At 46.0% G+C, this 17,980-nt stretch overlaps 3 protein-coding genes across 4 annotated transcripts; all 3 read left to right on the top strand.

Annotated features, from left to right (window-relative positions):
• The first annotated feature begins 86 nt into the window (after positions 1–86).
• Cks1b (CDC28 protein kinase regulatory subunit 1B) lies at positions 87–4,748 on the top strand. Its single transcript, XM_042681391.1, has 3 exons — positions 87–238; positions 3,553–3,680; positions 4,262–4,748. Exons 1-3 carry the CDS (start codon positions 180–182, stop codon positions 4,312–4,314), a joined length of 240 nt encoding a protein of 79 aa, XP_042537325.1. The 5' UTR covers positions 87–179; the 3' UTR covers positions 4,315–4,748.
• A 4,270-nt stretch (positions 4,749–9,018) lies between these two features.
• Flad1 (flavin adenine dinucleotide synthetase 1) lies at positions 9,019–17,085 on the top strand. 2 transcript variants are annotated; one of them, XM_042681389.1, is made up of 8 exons: positions 9,019–9,077; positions 9,585–9,696; positions 13,445–14,189; positions 15,012–15,159; positions 15,651–15,749; positions 15,826–16,015; positions 16,686–16,759; positions 16,876–17,085. In XM_042681389.1, the coding sequence occupies exons 2-8, from the start codon at positions 9,616–9,618 to the stop codon at positions 17,009–17,011; spliced, it is 1,473 nt and encodes a 490-aa protein (XP_042537323.1). In that variant the 5' UTR covers positions 9,019–9,077; positions 9,585–9,615; the 3' UTR covers positions 17,012–17,085. The 2 variants fall into 2 exon arrangements, with proteins under 2 accessions (XP_042537323.1, XP_042537322.1); XM_042681388.1 differs by lacking the exon at positions 9,019–9,077 and having other exon boundaries at positions 9,397–9,696.
• Positions 17,086–17,794: 709 nt separating this feature from the next.
• Positions 17,795–17,980, top strand: LOC122109147 (lens epithelial protein). The gene has a single exon (XM_042681353.1). It carries the CDS (start codon positions 17,795–17,797, stop codon positions 17,978–17,980), a length of 186 nt encoding a protein of 61 aa, XP_042537287.1.

Here is a 17,980-nt window from a genome sequence, read left to right as displayed (position 1 = left end):
AGCAAATCTAAGCCAATCAAAGGCTTAAAGTTGGAGTTGTCCCGCCTTAGACCAAAAGGACCAATAGGAAGTGCAGGCGGTGTGTTTGAAAGCGAGGCCAAAGAGGGTGGGAGCGCGTGCTGTCGGGAGTTGTTTGGAGGTTGGGAGCTCGCGGCTGGAAATTCGCTGGTGGAGCGGTCATGTCGCATAAACAAATTTACTATTCGGATAAATACGACGATGAGGAGTTCGAATACCGGTTAGTGCCCGCGCGGGGGCTGTAGCGAGGTCGGCAGCTTTGACTATGAGGGCACGAAGAGATACTGGGACCGGTGGGGGGCGGGGATAGGCGCGTACACTTCGCGCCTGCGCAGGAAGTTAACGGGAGGGGCGTGAGATTGGTTGCAAGCCTTGCTCGCCTGTGCGAGTGTTGGGAGGTGTGGTAAAAACAATGAAATGGGATGTGGAGTGAGCCCTTTAATAGTAGCACGGTTGACCGTCTTCACCTTGGTGCTTCTGGATTATTCTCACAACTTTAAATTTCCCTTCGGAAGCCGGGCGCCGTAGCTCACGCCTGTAATCCTAGCTACTCAAGGATCGCGGTTCGAAGCCAGCCCGGGCAGGTGAGATCGTGAGACTCCTATCTCCAATAAACCACCAGAAAACCGGAAGTGGCGCTGTAGCTCAAGTGGTAGAGCGCTCGCCTTGAGCAAAAGAAGATTAGGGGTAGCGCCAAGGCCCGGAGTTCGAGCCCCAGGACCGGTAAAATAAAATAAGCTTCCCTTTGGGAAACTTCTTGTGTCACTCTAATCCTTTAAAGACACCTGAAGAAGGCAAAAGTGGACCTAGAATTTTCCCAATGTCCTCAATACTAGGGGAGTTTTGAAAGAGCTTAAGTGTGGCTTATTGGAAAGACAGGAACATAAGACAAAAACTTAATTGTGGTCCTTGTAGATAACCTTCAGATACTTGAAAGTGATGGAGTGCTTAGGTTTCTGCAAGTCACAAACTTAAAAATATGTGAAAGGTAACAGACTCAACGTGACAACACATGCTGTTTACTAAACCTATGGACGGGATGTGATGGGAGTCCACTGGACTTTGGGGGAATAAAGGTTAGAGGGAAACCCCTAGGGAAGATTGCCTGAAATGATACTGAAATGGTTTGGAAAATACATCTCCTAAGGATTGTGAAGAAAATTCTTGTACTGGATGCAATGTTTGGTTTTGATAAATTCTTTTTTATTTTTTCCCTTGGTTTAATTTATTTTCCCCCTGTTTTTCTTTCTTTTTTTTTTTTTTTTTTTTGTCGGTCATGGGGCTTGAACTCTGGGCCTGAGCGCTGTCCCTCAGCTCTTCAGCTCAAGGCAAGCGCTCTACCACTTGAGCCACAGCTCCACTTCCGGTTTTCTGGTGGTTTATTGGAGATAGGAGTCTCACGGTCTCTCCTGCCCGGGCTGGCTTTGAACCTGGATCCTCAGATCTCAGCCTCCTGAGTAGCTAGGATTACAGGCATGAGCCACCAGCGCCCGGCCCCTGTTTTTCTTACTAGTGCCAATTAGTTGTTCAAAGGGGGTTATTTTGATAGAGACATATGTGCACACTGTGTACCATGATTAGATTCACCCATTCCATGGATTTGATAAGTTCTAGATCCATAATAATTCTACACTGGAAAATGAGAGAATGCAAAGGGTTCTACAAATACTGCATTACAGTAATCTGTGTTAATTGTAATACTTCAGGTAACTTCTGGTTTGTTTTTTGTTCACTTGGAGAATTCTGTTTCTTTACTTAGCCTAGTTAAAGATTTGGGGCACTTTGCAAAAGTTGGTGTGTGTTGACAAAAACATAACTTTTATCTGCCTTGAACCTAATTAACTTTCTCACCTTCAGCTGTTTTTCTCTACATTGGTACTACTAATTAAAAGTATATGCTTGAGCTGGGAATGTGGCTTAGTGGTAGAGTGCTTGCCTTGCATACATGAAGCCCTTGGTTCAATTCCTCTACCACATAAACAGAAAAGGCCAGAAGTGATGCTGTGGCTCAAGTGGTAGCGTGCTAGCCTTGAGCAAAAGAAGCTCAGGGACAATGCTCAGGCCCTGAGTTCAAGTCCCAGGACTGGACCAAAAAAAAAAAAAAAAAAAAACCCACAAACTATCTGCTTATCCTACTTTACACACACAATTGCCATGTTCCTAAAAGTAGAAAAAGGGCTGGGAAGGTGGCTTAGTGGTAGAGTGCTTGCCTTGCATGCATGAGGCCCTGAGTTCGACTCTTCAACACCACATAAGCAGAAAAAGCCAGAAGTGGTGCTGTGGCTCCAGTGGTAGAGTGCTTGCCTTGAGCTGAAGGGCTGAGGGACAGCACCCAATGCTGAGTTCAGGCCCCACAACCAACAAAGAGAAAGAGAGAGAGAGCTCTTTCATTTTTGTAATGAAGCCAAATTTGGTGTCAGGGGGCTTGTTAGAGATTGTAAACTATTTTCATACATTTAGACCAGAATTATCTCAGGGGCTAGGGGGACCTCTTGTCAATAGCACAGAGGGAACATTTAGTACATTTTCTCTGAGTATGATAAAGTCTTATCTGGTGTAGTCTGATTCAAGTCAGAGTAGTAATTTCTTTGCCATTAGCCTTTGATTAGAAAGCATGGAATTTTCCAAGTCTCATGGAACATCCCTTCTGAGTGAGTTAGGAAGATGAGGTCAGTATTCCTTAGGACGACTGAAATTACACTAAAAAAAAATTGCCTTTCTGGCTGGGAAGGTGGCTCAGTGGTAGAGTGCTTGCCTCCTATGCATGAGGCCCTGAGTTCAATTCCTTAGCACCACATAAGCAGAGAAAAAGCTGGAAGTGGCACTGTGGCTTAAGTGATAAGGCTCTTGCCTTGAGCTGAATTGCTGAGGGATAGTACCCAGGCCCAGAGTTCAGCTCCCATGACTGACCAAAAAAAAAAAAAAGGACTTTCTACAAAATAACTTGTTCCTTCCTTCCCAATCTAACTTTTACCTGTTATCTCTATGTGCTCTGTGGGGCTTCCATTGTATTGTGGGTAGTCAACCAGAAGACTGTAAAGCCCATAATATCAGAAAATACATAGCAACAGTGTCTGGAGTTAGATGTTAGTATCTGCTTGAATTATTCCTAATTTTGTGAACATTTACATGTATTTCTAGCTGTTTCCATCCCACAGTAAAAATGTATGTACTTCCTGACATCAGAAACCAGTCTATCTTTTCTGTCCTTGTCTTTGTATACAAGTATTTGCCTAGCTGGGGCTGGGAAGGTGGCTCAGTGGTAGAGCGCTTGCCTTGCATGCATGAGGCCCTGGGTTCGATTCCTCAGCACCACATAAGCAGAAAAAAAAAGCCGGAAGTGGTGCTGTGGCTCAAGTGGTAGAGCGCTAGCCTTGAGCTGAAGAACTAAGGGACAGGGCCCAGACTCAGAGTTCAGGCCCACGACCAGACCCAAAAAAAAAACAACAAAAAAAAAAACCAAACGAGTATTTGCCTAACAGACTGTACCCAGTTCTGACACACATTCCTCACCTTACCATTTTTCTGTTACAGGCATGTCATGTTACCCAAGGACATAGCCAAACTTGTCCCTAAAACCCATTTGATGTCTGAATCTGAATGGAGGAATCTTGGCGTTCAACAGAGTCAGGGATGGGTTCATTATATGATCCATGAACCAGGTCAGTGCAATGGCTAAAAGCAACAAACCATGTAGACTGCTATACTGAGGGACTAAAGGAATAAGAATGCATAACCTAAAGCAGTAGGAATATAGGGAATGGTTTACTAGGTCCTTGAATAGCCAAAAAACAGAAGAAGAAGAGTAAAATAACTAAGAAGATTAGCGACAACTAGTTACTGAAAAGCCTTTAGTCCTAATTCAGTCAGAAGCACCCTTTAAAGCCACATACCCTGGTTGTGGCCTCTGTTTTGTTTTCCATCAGAAAGCATGTTCTTGGATGTATTCCAGAAAAGCAGAGGAAATTATATTTCTTGATAAGATACCAGACACCCACCTGCCAGGCAAAACTAATAAAGGACACCCCAAGGCTGTACAAACATAAAAAAAGAATTGATATTAACAATTCTGTGCTAGGCAGACAGGCCAGACTTCTGGGTCTGCTTCTAAGGCCATATGGTTACATCTTAATTTAGTTAGAAAGATCTGAATGGGTGATAGCTGGGCGGTGGTGGTGGAATACATTACAGTTGTGCATAGAATGGTGTGAGCTTGTTTCTTAGAATTTACTTGCTCTTCCAGAACCTCATATCTTGCTGTTCCGGAGGCCACTACCCAACAAGCCAAAGAAATGAAGCTGGAGAACCATTTCCAACCTCAACTTTACACAGCCTGTCCTTTCTAACATCTTTCTCATAGCATGAATATGTTGCTTTCTTTTTTCTCACTTTGATATTTAAAGGATGTTTGATACACTGTTTGAATGTGCTGAAAACTGCTTTGCTTCTTGAGTAGAGCCACCACCACAGCCCTACCAGAGGAGTGCTTTGTGGGCTTCAAGCTCAGCTAAGTGGGATCTCAGAAGTCATGGTGTGCTCTGTATCCACAGAGCACTTGACAGAGGGAGGAAGCATCTTAAGAATCAGACCATGGCTATACCTGGGATTGTGTAAACCCACTATTTTATTTTTTTCCTACTAGGTATTGTATGTCTGGTGACTTGTGGATTTATCTCTCAATGTATTGAAATTTTCCATTTTATTCAAGAAACCTGTTCTGTGTTTCAAGACTTGATTAAAGAGGAAGTTTTTATAATCTAATTTTGTGATCATAAGGGTGTTTTTCTTATTCTCAGGCTTACAGTCATATTCACCATCGTGGTTCTAATTATATACCCTGCAATTTGATAATGAAAACTCTTTCCAAATGAGGTTTAAAACAGTCTAGCAACTAGTTTGTTAATTTACTTGAAGCAGATTTGATTGTCAGACCTTCACCGAAATGTATTCCCCTACAACTATTAGCATGAGGTAGAGCTTACATTGGGGCAGTCTCATCTCACCAAAACAAATGAACTGTTCCCTATAGTCAGTGTAGTTTTCAGTATTTGAAGGGTATACAAAAGTTAAAGGAAGAAGTTGTCAACTAGAGACTGCTTTTTTGCTCCAATTCCTGCCCAAGACTCCAGCACACCCGTGACGTGTTCACTGTGCCAATTAATTGGGAAAGTTTTTAGTAGTTAGCAAATTTGGCTGAGCATTTGAATTACAAATTCTGATGTCCATCTGAGCTGGTTGTGGAGATAAACTGGTCTGGAGTGGTCTGATCATGGAATTTTTTTTTTATAATTTTAATTTTTATTTTTTGTGAATATACTGTATAGAGGGGTGATCATGGAATTTTTAAAACAGTAGTTAACAGCATTAAGCTTAAGAGAAAACAAGTGTAAATTAGGCTATTTCACCAAGTGCTGGTCACCCAGTGTTCACACCAGTAATCCTAGCTGTTTGGGAAGCTGAGAATGGGAAGATCTCAGTTTTGAGACTAGCCAGACAGAAATATCTGAGACTCCATCTCATGGAGGGAAGTGGCTAGACAGTGTGGTGCATGCCTATCTTCACAACAATTATGGGAAGCCTAAAATAGACACGTGCTGAGTGGACATAAGACCCTATCTCAAGAACAACCTGCACAAACCAGGTCTGGAGGTGTAGCTTCACGGTACAGTGCCTGAGCAAACCCTAGTACTACCAGAAAATTTTCAAAAAAAGACTGTCTCACTGATCGTTTGTGTTCTAGGTCAGACACATACGGCTTATGCCTGTAATTGTAGTTACTCTTACCTGGCTGAGATCTAAGGATCTTGGTTTGAAACCAACCAATGGTACAGACAAATTAACAAGACTCTATCTCCAATTAACCAGCAAAAAAACAGAAAGTAAAGGTGTGGCTGGTAAAGTGCCACTTTTATGTGGGAAAGCCAAGCAAGAGTTCAGGCCCTAAGTTAAAAAAAAAAAAAAAATTCATACTCTAAAAATACTAATGCTATGGACTGGGAAGGTGGCTCAGTGGTAGAGTGCTTGCCTTGCATGCATGAGGCCCTGGGTTCAATTCCTCAGCACCACATAAGCAGAAAAAGCAGGAAGTGGTGCTGTGGCTCAAGTGGTAGAGCACTAGCCTTGAGCTGAAGAGCTGAGGGACAGCACCCAGGCCCAGGGTTCAGGCCCCACGACTGGCAAAAAAAAAAAAATACTAGTGCTAAGTAGGGGTGTTAAGGGTGTTAATCTCCACACCCCTCATCTTTTTTTTTTGGGGGGGGGGTGGGGCCTGAACTCTTGGCCTGGGTGCTGTCCCTCAGCTCTTCAGCTCAAGGCTAGCACTCTACCACTTGAGCCACAGCGCCACTTCTGGCTTTTTTTTTTCCTGCTTATGTGGTGCTGAGGAATTGAACCCAGGGCCTTAAGCATGCAAGGCGAGCGCTCTACCACTGAGCCAACTTCCCAGCCCCACACACCCCTCATCTTCTATCTATTCCTATAATAGTTTTCAGCTGTTATCTTTGGACTAAGAAGCATCACTATCATCTGGAAACTCAGAAATTCAAATTACTGGGGTACTCCATTCCAAACCTATTGAATTCTTGAATTCTAAAGGGATTGGATCCAGCAACATGTTAAACGTTCCAAGTCATTTTTGTGTGTGTTTAAGCTTGAGGACTCAGTAGTAAAAGATTGGAACAGAGTTGACATTTTAGAAGGGGGTGATGCCACCTTTGTTAAATAAAGATATTTCAACATGAAGCTTACTTATGTCACTAGACAAATAGGTACTTTTGGTGTTCCGTTGTTTCATTTACCTGATTGGGGTGGGTGATTTTTTTTATTGTTATTATAAAGGAAATGTACAGAGGGGTTACAGCTACATAAGTCAGGTAAAGAGTACATATCTTTTGGACATTGTCACCCCTTCCCTCACAACCAGTTTTTCCCTTCCATCCCCAACCACAAGTTGTTTTGCTTTTCCGATCATGGCACTTAGCTAAACTCGGCCTGGGCACTGGCGTTGAGCTCTTTTGCTGAAAGACAGTGTTCTACCACATTGAGCCACAGTGCCATTTCTGGTATTCTGATGGTTAATTAGAGATAAGAATCTCTGGGCTGGGAAGGTGGCTCAGTGGTAGAGCGCTTGCCTCGCATGCATGAGGCCCTGGGTTTGATTCCTCAGTACCACATAAGCAAAAAAGAAAAAAGCCAGAAGTAGTGCTGTGGCTCAAGTGGTGTAGAGTACTAGCCTTGAACTGAAGAGCTGAGGGACAGTGCCCAGGCCCAGAGTTCAGGCCCCATGACCGGACCCAAAAAAAAAAAAAAGAATCTCACAGACTTTCTGCCTTGGCTGGCTCTGAACCGCAATCCTCAGATCTCAGCTTCCTAGTAGCTAGCATTACAGGTGTGAATCATCAGTGCCTGGCTAATTTTTTGGCTTTTTAACTTAAAAAATAACAGAGCTTAGCCAGCACCAGTGGCTAAAGCCCCAGGACTGGCCAAAAAAGAAAAAAAAAAAAAAAAGGCTTATCACTAGAGAAAGAACTTAAGGCTGGCCCTTATGATTTTATAGTGTTAAAGTACTTTCAAATCTAGCTCCCAAACCAGAAGCCAGTGGCTCACCCTTGTAATCCTACTCAGGAGACAGATCCAGGCAGAAAAGTCCATGAGACCCTTATCTCCTATAAACTACTCAGAAAAAGCCGGAAGTGGCACTGTGGCTGAAGTGGTAGAGCGCTAGCCTTGATCACAAAGAGGCTCAGGGGGGCTGGGAAGGTGGCTCAGTGGTAGAGCGCTTGCCTTGCATGCTCGAGGCCCTGGGTTCGATTCCTCAGCACCACATAAGCAAAAAGAAAAAAGCCGGAAGTGGCGCTGTGGCTCAAGTGGTAGAGCGCTAGCCTTGAGCTGAAGAGCTGAGGGACAGCGCTCAGGCCCAGAGTTCAAGCCCCACGACTGGACCAAAAAAAAAAAAAAAAAAGAGGCTCAGGGACAGGGCCCAGATCCTAAATTCAAGCCCCAGGAAAAAAAGAAATCCAGCTTCTAAGACATACAATGTTGATGAGAAATATGAGCTTCTCAAAAAGCTTGAAGTCTTTTTGAAAAGCTATCCACCACAAACTTAAATCGAGAAGTAGAATTCCTTCACTTTTCTAAGCCTGTTACTTGACTTGTAAACTATGTGTGTTATTTACCTTTCAAGATTTTATAGACTAAGCCTGGCACTAGTGGCCTGTAATCTTAGCTACTCAGGAAGCCAAGATCTGAGAATCCCGGTTCAGAGCCAGCCTGGGCGGGAAAAGTCTGTGCAACTCCTCTGCAATTAACCACCAGAAAGCCGGAAGTAGCATTGTGGCTCAAGTGGTAGAGGACTCACCTTGAGCTGCAGAGCTGGGGATAGTGCCCAGGCCCAGAGTTTAAGACCCACATTGGGGGTTGGGAAGGTGGCTCAGTGGTAGAGTGCTCACCTTGCATGCATGAGGCCCTGGGTTCGATTCCTCAGCACCACAAAATCAGAAAAAGCCGGAAGTGGCGCTGTGGCTCAAGCGGTAGGGCACTAGCCTTGAGCTGAGGGACAGCACCCAGGCCCAGAGTTCAAGTCCCACGACCGACCAAAAAAACAAAACGAAAAACTACTAGCTCCTGCCCCTCTAGCACGGGGGAAAAAAAGATACGCATGCATGATTTGAAAACAGACGGAGAATAAAGTGAAACCTCCATTTACTTTCAGGACCGGAAAGCCTCACCCCAAAGTTTTTAGAGCAACTCCAAGTCCAAACAGCTCGTTTGGCGCGCCAATCTTTCCAGGACCCGCCCTCCAAAGGCTAAGGTCCCGCCCCCACATTTCCGGGCGAGAAGTGAACGTGTGGTGTTGCCACTAACAACGTAGCATTGCTCCCGCCTGCGGGAATAAAGCACATGAGCGACTGTCATCTAAACCAATAGAACTATGGGATAGAATTTGAGCGACATCCAAGATGACCAATCAATGTGAGGTGATGTAGGGCCGGGCTTTGAGTACGGAAGCTGTCCCAGGACATGAGGAAAGGAAAGACACGGTGAAGGGTCAAAATAGACAGGTGAGATCCTCGGAAAGATCAGTAGTCTGAAGATAGGTGGGAAGAAGGGTTCCTGAATAAAAAGGGTGCTGAAGGCGATTGGGTGCTGGTCAGTGGTGGAGTATTTAAAGGGGCTAAGTCCCAAGTTAAGGCAGACATTTAAAGGGACAGGTGCCCCGAAGAGAAGGGACATTTAAAGGGGCAGATGCCCGGGATAGAGAACACGCTTCTGGACGATTCGGCACACAGAAGACATTTAAAGTGATAGGTTCTCGGGAGACTGGAGTCTAGACATAGGAGCGTGAGTTGGGGCTTAGGACACGTTTATTAAAGATGCGGGGAATAAAGGAGTTGTGGATGTGATTCGAAAATACTGAGTCTTCCTCTAAGGAGGGAACGTGCACTGATGCCCTCCATGTTTCCTCGACTCCGGAGCCTGCTTCCAGCCTATGGCTTCCAGTGCCCTGTAGACCTGGCGGTTCCTCAGTGCTTGCGGCCCCTATTTGGGGGTCTGCGTGTCTACTGCAGGACATTGCACAGGCGCAAAGACGGCAGGACCATGGCATCTAGGGCCTCTGAACTTCCCCCGGGGCGCAATGTGACGGCGGGCATCATCATTGTTGGAGATGAGATCCTCAAGGTGTGTCTGGGACAGAAGAGGGGAGGGCTTGCTCCATTCTGGTGAGGAAGGTGAACCAGGGTGGGAACCCCCTTGCCTGCCATAGTAGAATCCGACCGTGAATGCAACATACTGGAGAAAAATGACTAGTTCTTTCAATGAGTCTGTTAAAAGACTTGTAGCAAATCTCTATAATTTGCCAAGCAAAATGGCAGTGGCAGAAGGGCCACTGACAAGGAAGCTAAGCAAGTAGAGGAGGTGCAGGTGCATGTAAGAATGATATTCAACCTTTTGGGAATGAACCATGGCACTTGCAAAGTGGATAAATGAACTAGAAGGAAGGAACTAGCCTCTCTCCCCTTCTTCTCCCCTCCCTGCCCCACAGTTTGAACTCAGGGCCTTGGCTCTGTCTCTGAGCTTTTGCACTCAAGGCTAACCCTCTACCACTTTGAGCCACAGCACCATTTGCTGTTTTCTGATGGTTAAATGGAGATAAAAAGTTTCACAGATTTTTCTGCCCGGGCTGGCTTTGAACCACAGTCCTCAGATCTCAGCCTCCTGAGTAGCTAGGATTACAGACATGAGCTACCAGCACCTAAGCTAGCCTCTTTTTTCTTTTCTTTTTTTTTTTTTGGCCAGTCATGGGGCTTGAACTCAGGGCCTGGGCACTGTCTCTGAGCTTCTTTTGCTCAAGGCTAGCACTCTACCACTTGAGCCACAGTGCCACTTCCAGCTTTTCCTGTTTATGTGTAACTAAGGAATTGAACCTGGGGCTTCATGCATGCTAGACAAACATTCTACCACTGAACCATAGTCCCAGTCCCTGCTTTTGTTTATTTGTTTGTTTTTGTGGGTCATGGGGCCTGAACTCTGGGCCTGGGCACTGTCCCTCAGCTCTTCAGCTCAAGGCTAGTGCCTTACCAATTGAGCCACAGCACCACTTCCAGCTTTTTCTGCTTATGTGATGCTGAGGAATTGAACGCAGGGCCTCATGTATGCAAGGCAAGCACTCTACCACTGTGCCATCTTCCCAGCCTCCCTGCTTTTGTTGTTTGTTTGTTTGTTTACAATTCTTTTTTAAATCTTTTAGTTGTACAAAGAAGTTCCCATTCTACAAAACAGTATATAAGTACAAAGTGTCTGACAACATTGTCACCCATTTCTCTTAACCCATCCCTTCTCTCACTTTTTTCCTTTAATTGAGATTAGGTGATTACATAAATTTTACATATTTCACAGTATTGTGGAATAGTGATACTTAGAGTCACAAACACATTTTTTAATTTTCCCAAGACAAATTGTCATTATCATGGTCTATACAGTTTGTGCATTCTATGAGCTTTGACATTACAAGTTATTTTTTCCACATCAGGTGATGTTTACATTTCCTGCTTTTGTTTTTAACACTAGCTTAATGCTTGCTGAGCAGATGTTCTTACCTCTTCAAACACCCCCCCCCCAGCCCTAGAAGAAAGATACTAAAAGGGAAGAATCCCTTCTCTGTTTTAGAGGTGTTACTAGAGGACATTGCAGGCATCAGGGTTCTAGTGGTGGTGGTGACATATGTGTGAACTGTGGGCCTTGATTTCCCCTCAGCCATACCTCTACTTCCTTTCTGCATTTTGCTGGTTAATTGATGAGGGTCTGGAGGATCTGTCTGCCCAGCCTGGCTTTGAACCTCAATTCTCAGGTCTCAACCACCTAAGTAAAGAGGATTGTAGATAGGCCTGAGCCACTGGCACCGGGATCAGGTTTGTAAAAAATACCACTGACCTTATTTTTGAATGTTTACTAGAGCCTGGCAATGTGCTTTTACTACATCACATGTATGATTTTATGAACCCTTACAAAAATTCCATGAAGTTGGTGCTTTTATTATATATCTTAATAGATTATGAAACAGAGACTTTGAGTGGTTGAGAAACATGCCCAGGACACGGTGGGGAAAGAATTCCAACCTGGTTTTCCCTTACTTCAGAACACATATTTTTTGTTCAGTTTTGTTTTGTTTAGTGCCAGTCCTGGGGCTTGTCCCTGAACTTTTGTGCTCAAGGTGAATGCTTTGCCACTTGAGCCACAACTTCACTTCTGGCTTTTTAGTGGCTAATTAGAGATAAAGAGTCTCATGGACTTTCCTGCCCAGGCTGGCTTTAAATCATGATCCTCAGATCTCAGCCTCCTGCTAGGATTACAAGGATAAGCTACCTCCTGCTAGGATTACAGGGATAAGCTACCAATGCCTGGTTAGAATACCATTTCCTCCCCCCCCCCCCCCATCCTTTTCCCCCCTCTTCCCTGGGTGCTGTCCCTGAGCTATTCAGTTCAAGGAAAGCACTCTACCACTTGAGCCACAGCACCACTTCTGGTTTTCTGGTTATTTGGAGATTAGAATGTCATGGACTTTCCTGGCCAGGATAGCTTTGAACTGTGATCCTCAGATCTCAGCTTCCTCAGTAGCTAGGATTATAGACATGATCTACCGGTGCCTGATTTAGAACACATATTCTTCTTTTCTTTTCTTTTTTTTTTTGGGAGGGGGGGGTTGGTCATGGGGCTTGAACTCTGGGCCTGGGTGCTGTCCCTCATCTCTTCAGCTCAAGGTGAGCACTCTTACCACTTGAGCCATAGTGCCACGTCCGGTTTTCTGGAGATAAGAGTCTCATGGACTTTCCTGCCTGGGCGGGCTTTGAACCGTGATCCTCAGATCTCAGCCTCCTGAGTAGCTAGGATTACAGGCGTGAGCCACCGGCGCCCAGCAGAACACATATTCTTAAACACTAAACTCTCTACAGAAAAGTAGAGTGATAAAGGATTAGAAAAATAGAAGGGTACATACTACAGACAGCTTTAAATGCTAATAAAGGAATTTGAACTTTATTCCAAATACAATTGGAAACAACAAGTGGCTTTTGAATCCAAGAGTGATGCAATCACAGTGACGCATTAGAAAGATTACCCAGAAGACATACAGAAAAACATAGTGACAGGAGGCTGGCCAGTAGGCTGTCACCATTCTCCAGGTAAAAGGTGCTAAAGACCTGCTTGGTTACAGTGAGAACAGAGGACAGGATAGGGAAAGATTTCAGAAGTAGAGTTAACTTGATGAAGGAATGGCATGACTGGCTGCTGGCAGTGTCTGGGGAGTCATTGACCAAAGTGACAACAGCTGGACACTGGTGGCTTACATCCATAATGTCAGCTACTCAGGAGGCTGAAATTTGAGGATCCTCATTTGAAGCCAGTCCAGGCAGACAAACCTGAGAGACTGTTCTCTCCAATTAACCAGCAAAAACCTAGAATTGGAGGCGTGGCTCAAATGGTAGAGTGCCAATGCTGAGTGAAAAAAGCCAAAAAACACAAGGCCCTGAGTTCAAGCCCCAGTACTGGCACAAAACAAGAAAAAAAAAAAAAAGTGACAACATCCAGGGATATATTGAAACTAGGCTGCCCAATATACACCTGGAGGCAGAACTGAAACTCGAGTATGTGAGGAAGTGGACAAGTTGTCTACACAGGCTTGATAATTGAATCCGTAAATATAGGGGATGTCAGGCTCAAAGTGCAGCGAAGGAGGCCTAAAGTGGCTCACTTCATCCTTGATTCTATTCAAATAGATTTTCCCACTGCTCTTGTGCCCACTTCTGCCTCCTCTGCAGCCTGGAGTGATATCTACCCAGGAGTACCCCATCATCAGACACCAACAGCTAACCCCCTCTTTCCCTTTGTCATCCCCACCACACTGACAATCTCATCCTCCTCCAACTCTCAGGGACACACTCAAGACACCAACACCTACTTTCTGTGCCGGACACTGCGCTCCCTGGGAGTCAAGGTTTGCCGAGTCTCTATTGTACCTGATGAGGTAGCCACCATTGCAGCTGAGATCACTTCTTTCTCCAGTCGTTTCACCCATGTCCTCACTGCAGGGGGCATTGGCCCCACTCATGATGATGTCACCTTTGAGGCAGTGGCACAGGCCTTTGGGGAGGAGCTCAAGCCACATCCTGAGCTGCAAGCGGCCATCAAAGCCCTAGGAGGGGAGGGCTGGGAAAAGCTGTCACTGGTGCCTTCCTCTGCCTGCCTGCATTACGGTACAGATCCTCAAACTGGTCATCCCTTCAGATTCCCGCTGGTCTCTGTCCGGAACGTCTACCTTTTCCCAGGCATTCCAGAGCTGCTGCGACGGGTACTAGGGGGGCTAAAGCATCTCTTCCAAAACACAGCTGTGCAATTCCATTCAAAAGAGCTGTATGTGGCTGCTGCTGAATCCTCTATTGCCCCCATCCTAGCTGAGGCCCAGGCCCACTTTGGGCGTAGGCTTTGCCTGGGTTCCTACCCCGACTGGGGCAGCAACTATTACCAGGTGAAGCTAACTCTAGACTCTGAGGAAGAAGAGCCTTTGGAGGAATGTTTGGCCTACCTGACAGCCCGTCTGCCCAAGGGATCGCTGGTCCCCTACATGCCCAACGCTGTGGAGCAGGCCAGTGTGGCTGTGTACAAACTCGCTGAATCAGGTAAGAACCTCCTGAGAAAGGATAAACCTATACCAACCCACTGGTGTCACTCCAGTCTGGTGTTAAGGGGCCACTAGTCCAAGAAAGGGCAAAAGATAGCTACTGTCATTCTTTTAATAAATGCTGTCTACTTTCACTAGCATTGTGCTAGCTGTTGGGGATATAGCTCAATGGGGTACATATATGACTTGCTCTTGTGGACCAAGGAAGGATAGACATTACGTAGATATTACATGAATTGCCACTGTGGAAAAGACTACAACAGAGAGATCAGCCCTCATCTCATGTCAGAGAAGGCTTCCCTGCCAGTGGCTCATACCTGTAATCCTACCTACTCAGGAGGCTGAGATCTGAGGATCATGGTTCAAAGTCAGCCTGGACAGGAATGTGTAAGATGCTTAGCTCCAATTAACCAGCAAAAGATTAGAAGTAGAGCTGTGGCTCAAGTGGTAGAGTCCCACCAGCCTTGAGTAACAAAAAGATAAAGGAGAGTACCCAGATCCTAAGATAAGCCCAGGTACTGGTAAAAAGAAAACAAGAGGTTTGGCTGTTGGTTTTTAACCAGGAAACGAGAAAGACCTGGAAGGAAGCAACAATATTCTACACTCCCATTCCTTAGCTCTTGCTCCAGAGGAAAAACACTGAAGGCCAAGGTAAGGTGAAGTATGAGGCAGACTGTAGGCCCAGTGGAGAGCATAAAGGAGTTTGAACTTAATCCTAGAAACATTAGGATGATACTGAAGTATTTTAAGCAAGGATAGCATGGCTTCTTTGACAGCCATATTCATTGATCTGATGTCTTCTTCCCTGCCTGCATGGCAGGGTCTTCTCTGGGAAAAAAGGTAGCAAGTGCCTTACAGACCATTGAGACTGCCCTGGCTCAGTACTGCCTCACCGAGCTCTGCGTGGGCTTCAACGGGGGCAAGGACTGCACTGCCCTCCTGCACCTTGTACATGCAGCGGTAAAAAGGTGAGCCTGCCCCTGGGAAGCACAGCCTCAGAAATATCTCCTGTCCTCCAGCTGTCCTGTCCTATCCTGTCCTCCAGCTATCCTGTCATCCCAGAAAGTAAGGAGATGGGGCATAGGTGAAGTAGCCATGCAATTCTGTTCTCCCAACATATTTATTGCTCATGTAACAAGTACCTGGCTCTGAATGTGCAGGCTACCATCCCTGACCCTAGGGAAGTGAGTGTGTTGGGTGTCTGTCTAAGCACTTAGGAAATCAAGGCAACAAGATTGCCTGAGCCTAGGAGTTGAAGATTAATCTGGACAACACAGTGAGACCCCCATTTCCAAAAAAAAAAAAAAAAAGAAATCTCATACCAGAAATCCGGAAATTCAGGTTTGAGGGTTATAATAGTAGACTTCTCAGAGGATGTAGTTTTCTAAGGGAGAGAGTCCTCTGGAAAACCATTTTCCTGTGTTTGCTGGCAAGCCTATGGGTTCTTTCCTCTCCCTAGGAAATTTCCTGATGTTCCAAAACCTCTCCAGATCCTGTATATCCGCAGCATCTCCTCTTTCCCTGAGCTGGAACAGTTTCTACAAGACACCATCAAGAGGTATAGGGGACTGGAGGTCTGGGCTCCAAGAAGGGCTTGATAGGACTCTGACCTTTCACCTTTGTTTCTTTCTAAGGTATAATCTTCAGGTGTTAGAGGCTGAAGGTGACATGAAACAGGCCCTGTTTGAACTACAAATGCGCCATCCTCAGCTTAAGGCTGTTCTGATGGGTACCCGTCGGACTGACCCCTACTCCTGTGGCCTAAGTTCTTTCAGTCCCACTGACCCTAGCTGGCCTTCGTTCATGCGCATCAATCCACTGCTGGTAATGGGGCTAGGATTTACTCTCTTTGGTCTCCTGTGACTTATGGTCATACACTGGCTCCCTGGAAGAAAGCTAGAGTTTGAGGCTTGGACAGGGGGGCTCCATCCTCCATTCATTCTTTTTGACTAATACTTACTGGGCATTTATTCAGTGGCAGGCACTGTGCTTTCTGCTTTGGGCAGACTTGGACCTGTGCTGTCCAATAAGATAGCCATAGCTATTTATTCATACTGGAATACTAATTAAAATGAAACACAAATTACTAAAAATATGACGTATAAATTAATCTCAATTTCTAAAGTTAAATACGGTTAGATATTTGGCTCTTCACTTGTATCAATCACACATCAAATGACCACCATAGATGACAGGACAGATCTAGAACATTGTGGAAAGTTCTACCTGACAGTGCTGGCTTAGACTCATGGTCCTTTCCCTGTCCTGGAACTTACATCCCAGTGGATGGTGGCATGGGAATGGGCAGGAGCAGAGGCTGAAGGCCTTCCCTGTCTCACTACTTATCTACACAGAGCAAGATATACCAGACAGCCAAATAGCCAGATTTCCTCTAGGCCAACAAAGCAGAAGAGCTTAGGATGGGCAAGAGTGGCAGGGGATAGATAGGGGAGAAAGGAATATTGGCAACTATTTTATGACTCTGGTTTCCCAGGACTGGACCTACAGAAACATCTGGGACTTTCTGCGTCAGCTGTTTGTCCCATACTGTATCCTGTATGACCAAGGGTAAGGCAATGAGGAAAGGAGAGTGGATGCAGGGAGGACATGAGGGTGGTAGGACAGGGAGAGCCGCCAGAAGAGCCCACCCGCCCTTGCCTTAGCCTTCTATCTTCCCACTCCAGGTACACATCGCTGGGGAGTCAGGAGAACACAGTGCAGAACCCAGCCCTGAAGTGCCTGAGCCCAGGAGGGCACCCCATCTACCGCCCAGCCTACCTCCTGGAAAACGAAGATGAAGAGCGGAACTCCCGCACATGATCCTGCACATAGGAGGGAGGAAAGGGGGGCTAGCCTGGAGTGTAACCTGTCAATAAACCATGCCTCTCACTGTGCCTGTTGCTCTAGCTGTGCATTCCTGCTCCAGGGGACTAAGGAAGCTAAAGTGAACCAGAGGCTGCCAGCTAAGCTGGCCATGCTTACTCTGATGAGTCTAAGGGTGAAGCTGAACAAGCTAAAAAGCTCGTGAGCTAGGTGCCAACAACTCACATCTGTAATACCAGCTCTAACTCAGGAGACTGTGACCTGAGGATGGAGGTTCAAAGCCAGCCAGGGCAGGAAAATCCATGAGACTCTTATGTCCAATTAGCTATGAAAAGGCCAGAAGTACAACTGTAGCTCAAGTAGTAAAATACTAACCTTGAGCACAAAAGCCCAGGGACAGCCCCCCCGGACCCTGAGTTCAAGCTCCAGGATAGGCACCCCCCCAAAAAAATCTCATGATTCTCAATGTCAGCCTCAGCCAGAGCCCACCAGAGGGCGAGAGCAATACTTGTGCCAACCACACAGGGCAACACCCAAGCCAGAGGAAGAGAAGCTGAGCTGGTCTAGCTATGGAGGATGAAAGACTGGCCAGGCCCTCCGTCATACCAACCCCACCCCTGTCTCTCCCTATAGAGGCTGACTCAGCCTGTCCTAGACCCAGAACCTTCCTTTGCTAGACCCTGAGGCCTTTGTCTGTAGTCATGAGGCCTGATGGGGGTGGGGACAGTTGATAAAAGGCACCAAGGCAGCATCTACACTCTTTTCAAAACTGCTGCTCACATGCAATCCAGGACACAGCCCCTAGCTCATGCCCTACCCTTCTCCCTTGGAGGGGCCCTGCGAGATGCTGGGTTCCGGGTGCCTGTCATTAAGATGGGTACGGGTTGGGAGGGCCTGCAGAAGACCCTGAAAGAAGTTGCCTACATCCTCCTCTGTTGCTGGTGTATCAAGGAACTGTTGGACTAA

The sequence above is a fragment of the Dipodomys spectabilis genome, unplaced genomic scaffold, assembly GCF_019054845.1.
Source record: "Dipodomys spectabilis isolate Male_0828 unplaced genomic scaffold, ASM1905484v1 ptg000069l, whole genome shotgun sequence".
NCBI classification, from domain to species: Eukaryota; Metazoa; Chordata; class Mammalia; order Rodentia; family Heteromyidae; genus Dipodomys; species Dipodomys spectabilis.
This window is presented reverse-complemented; position numbering and strand designations above follow the sequence as displayed.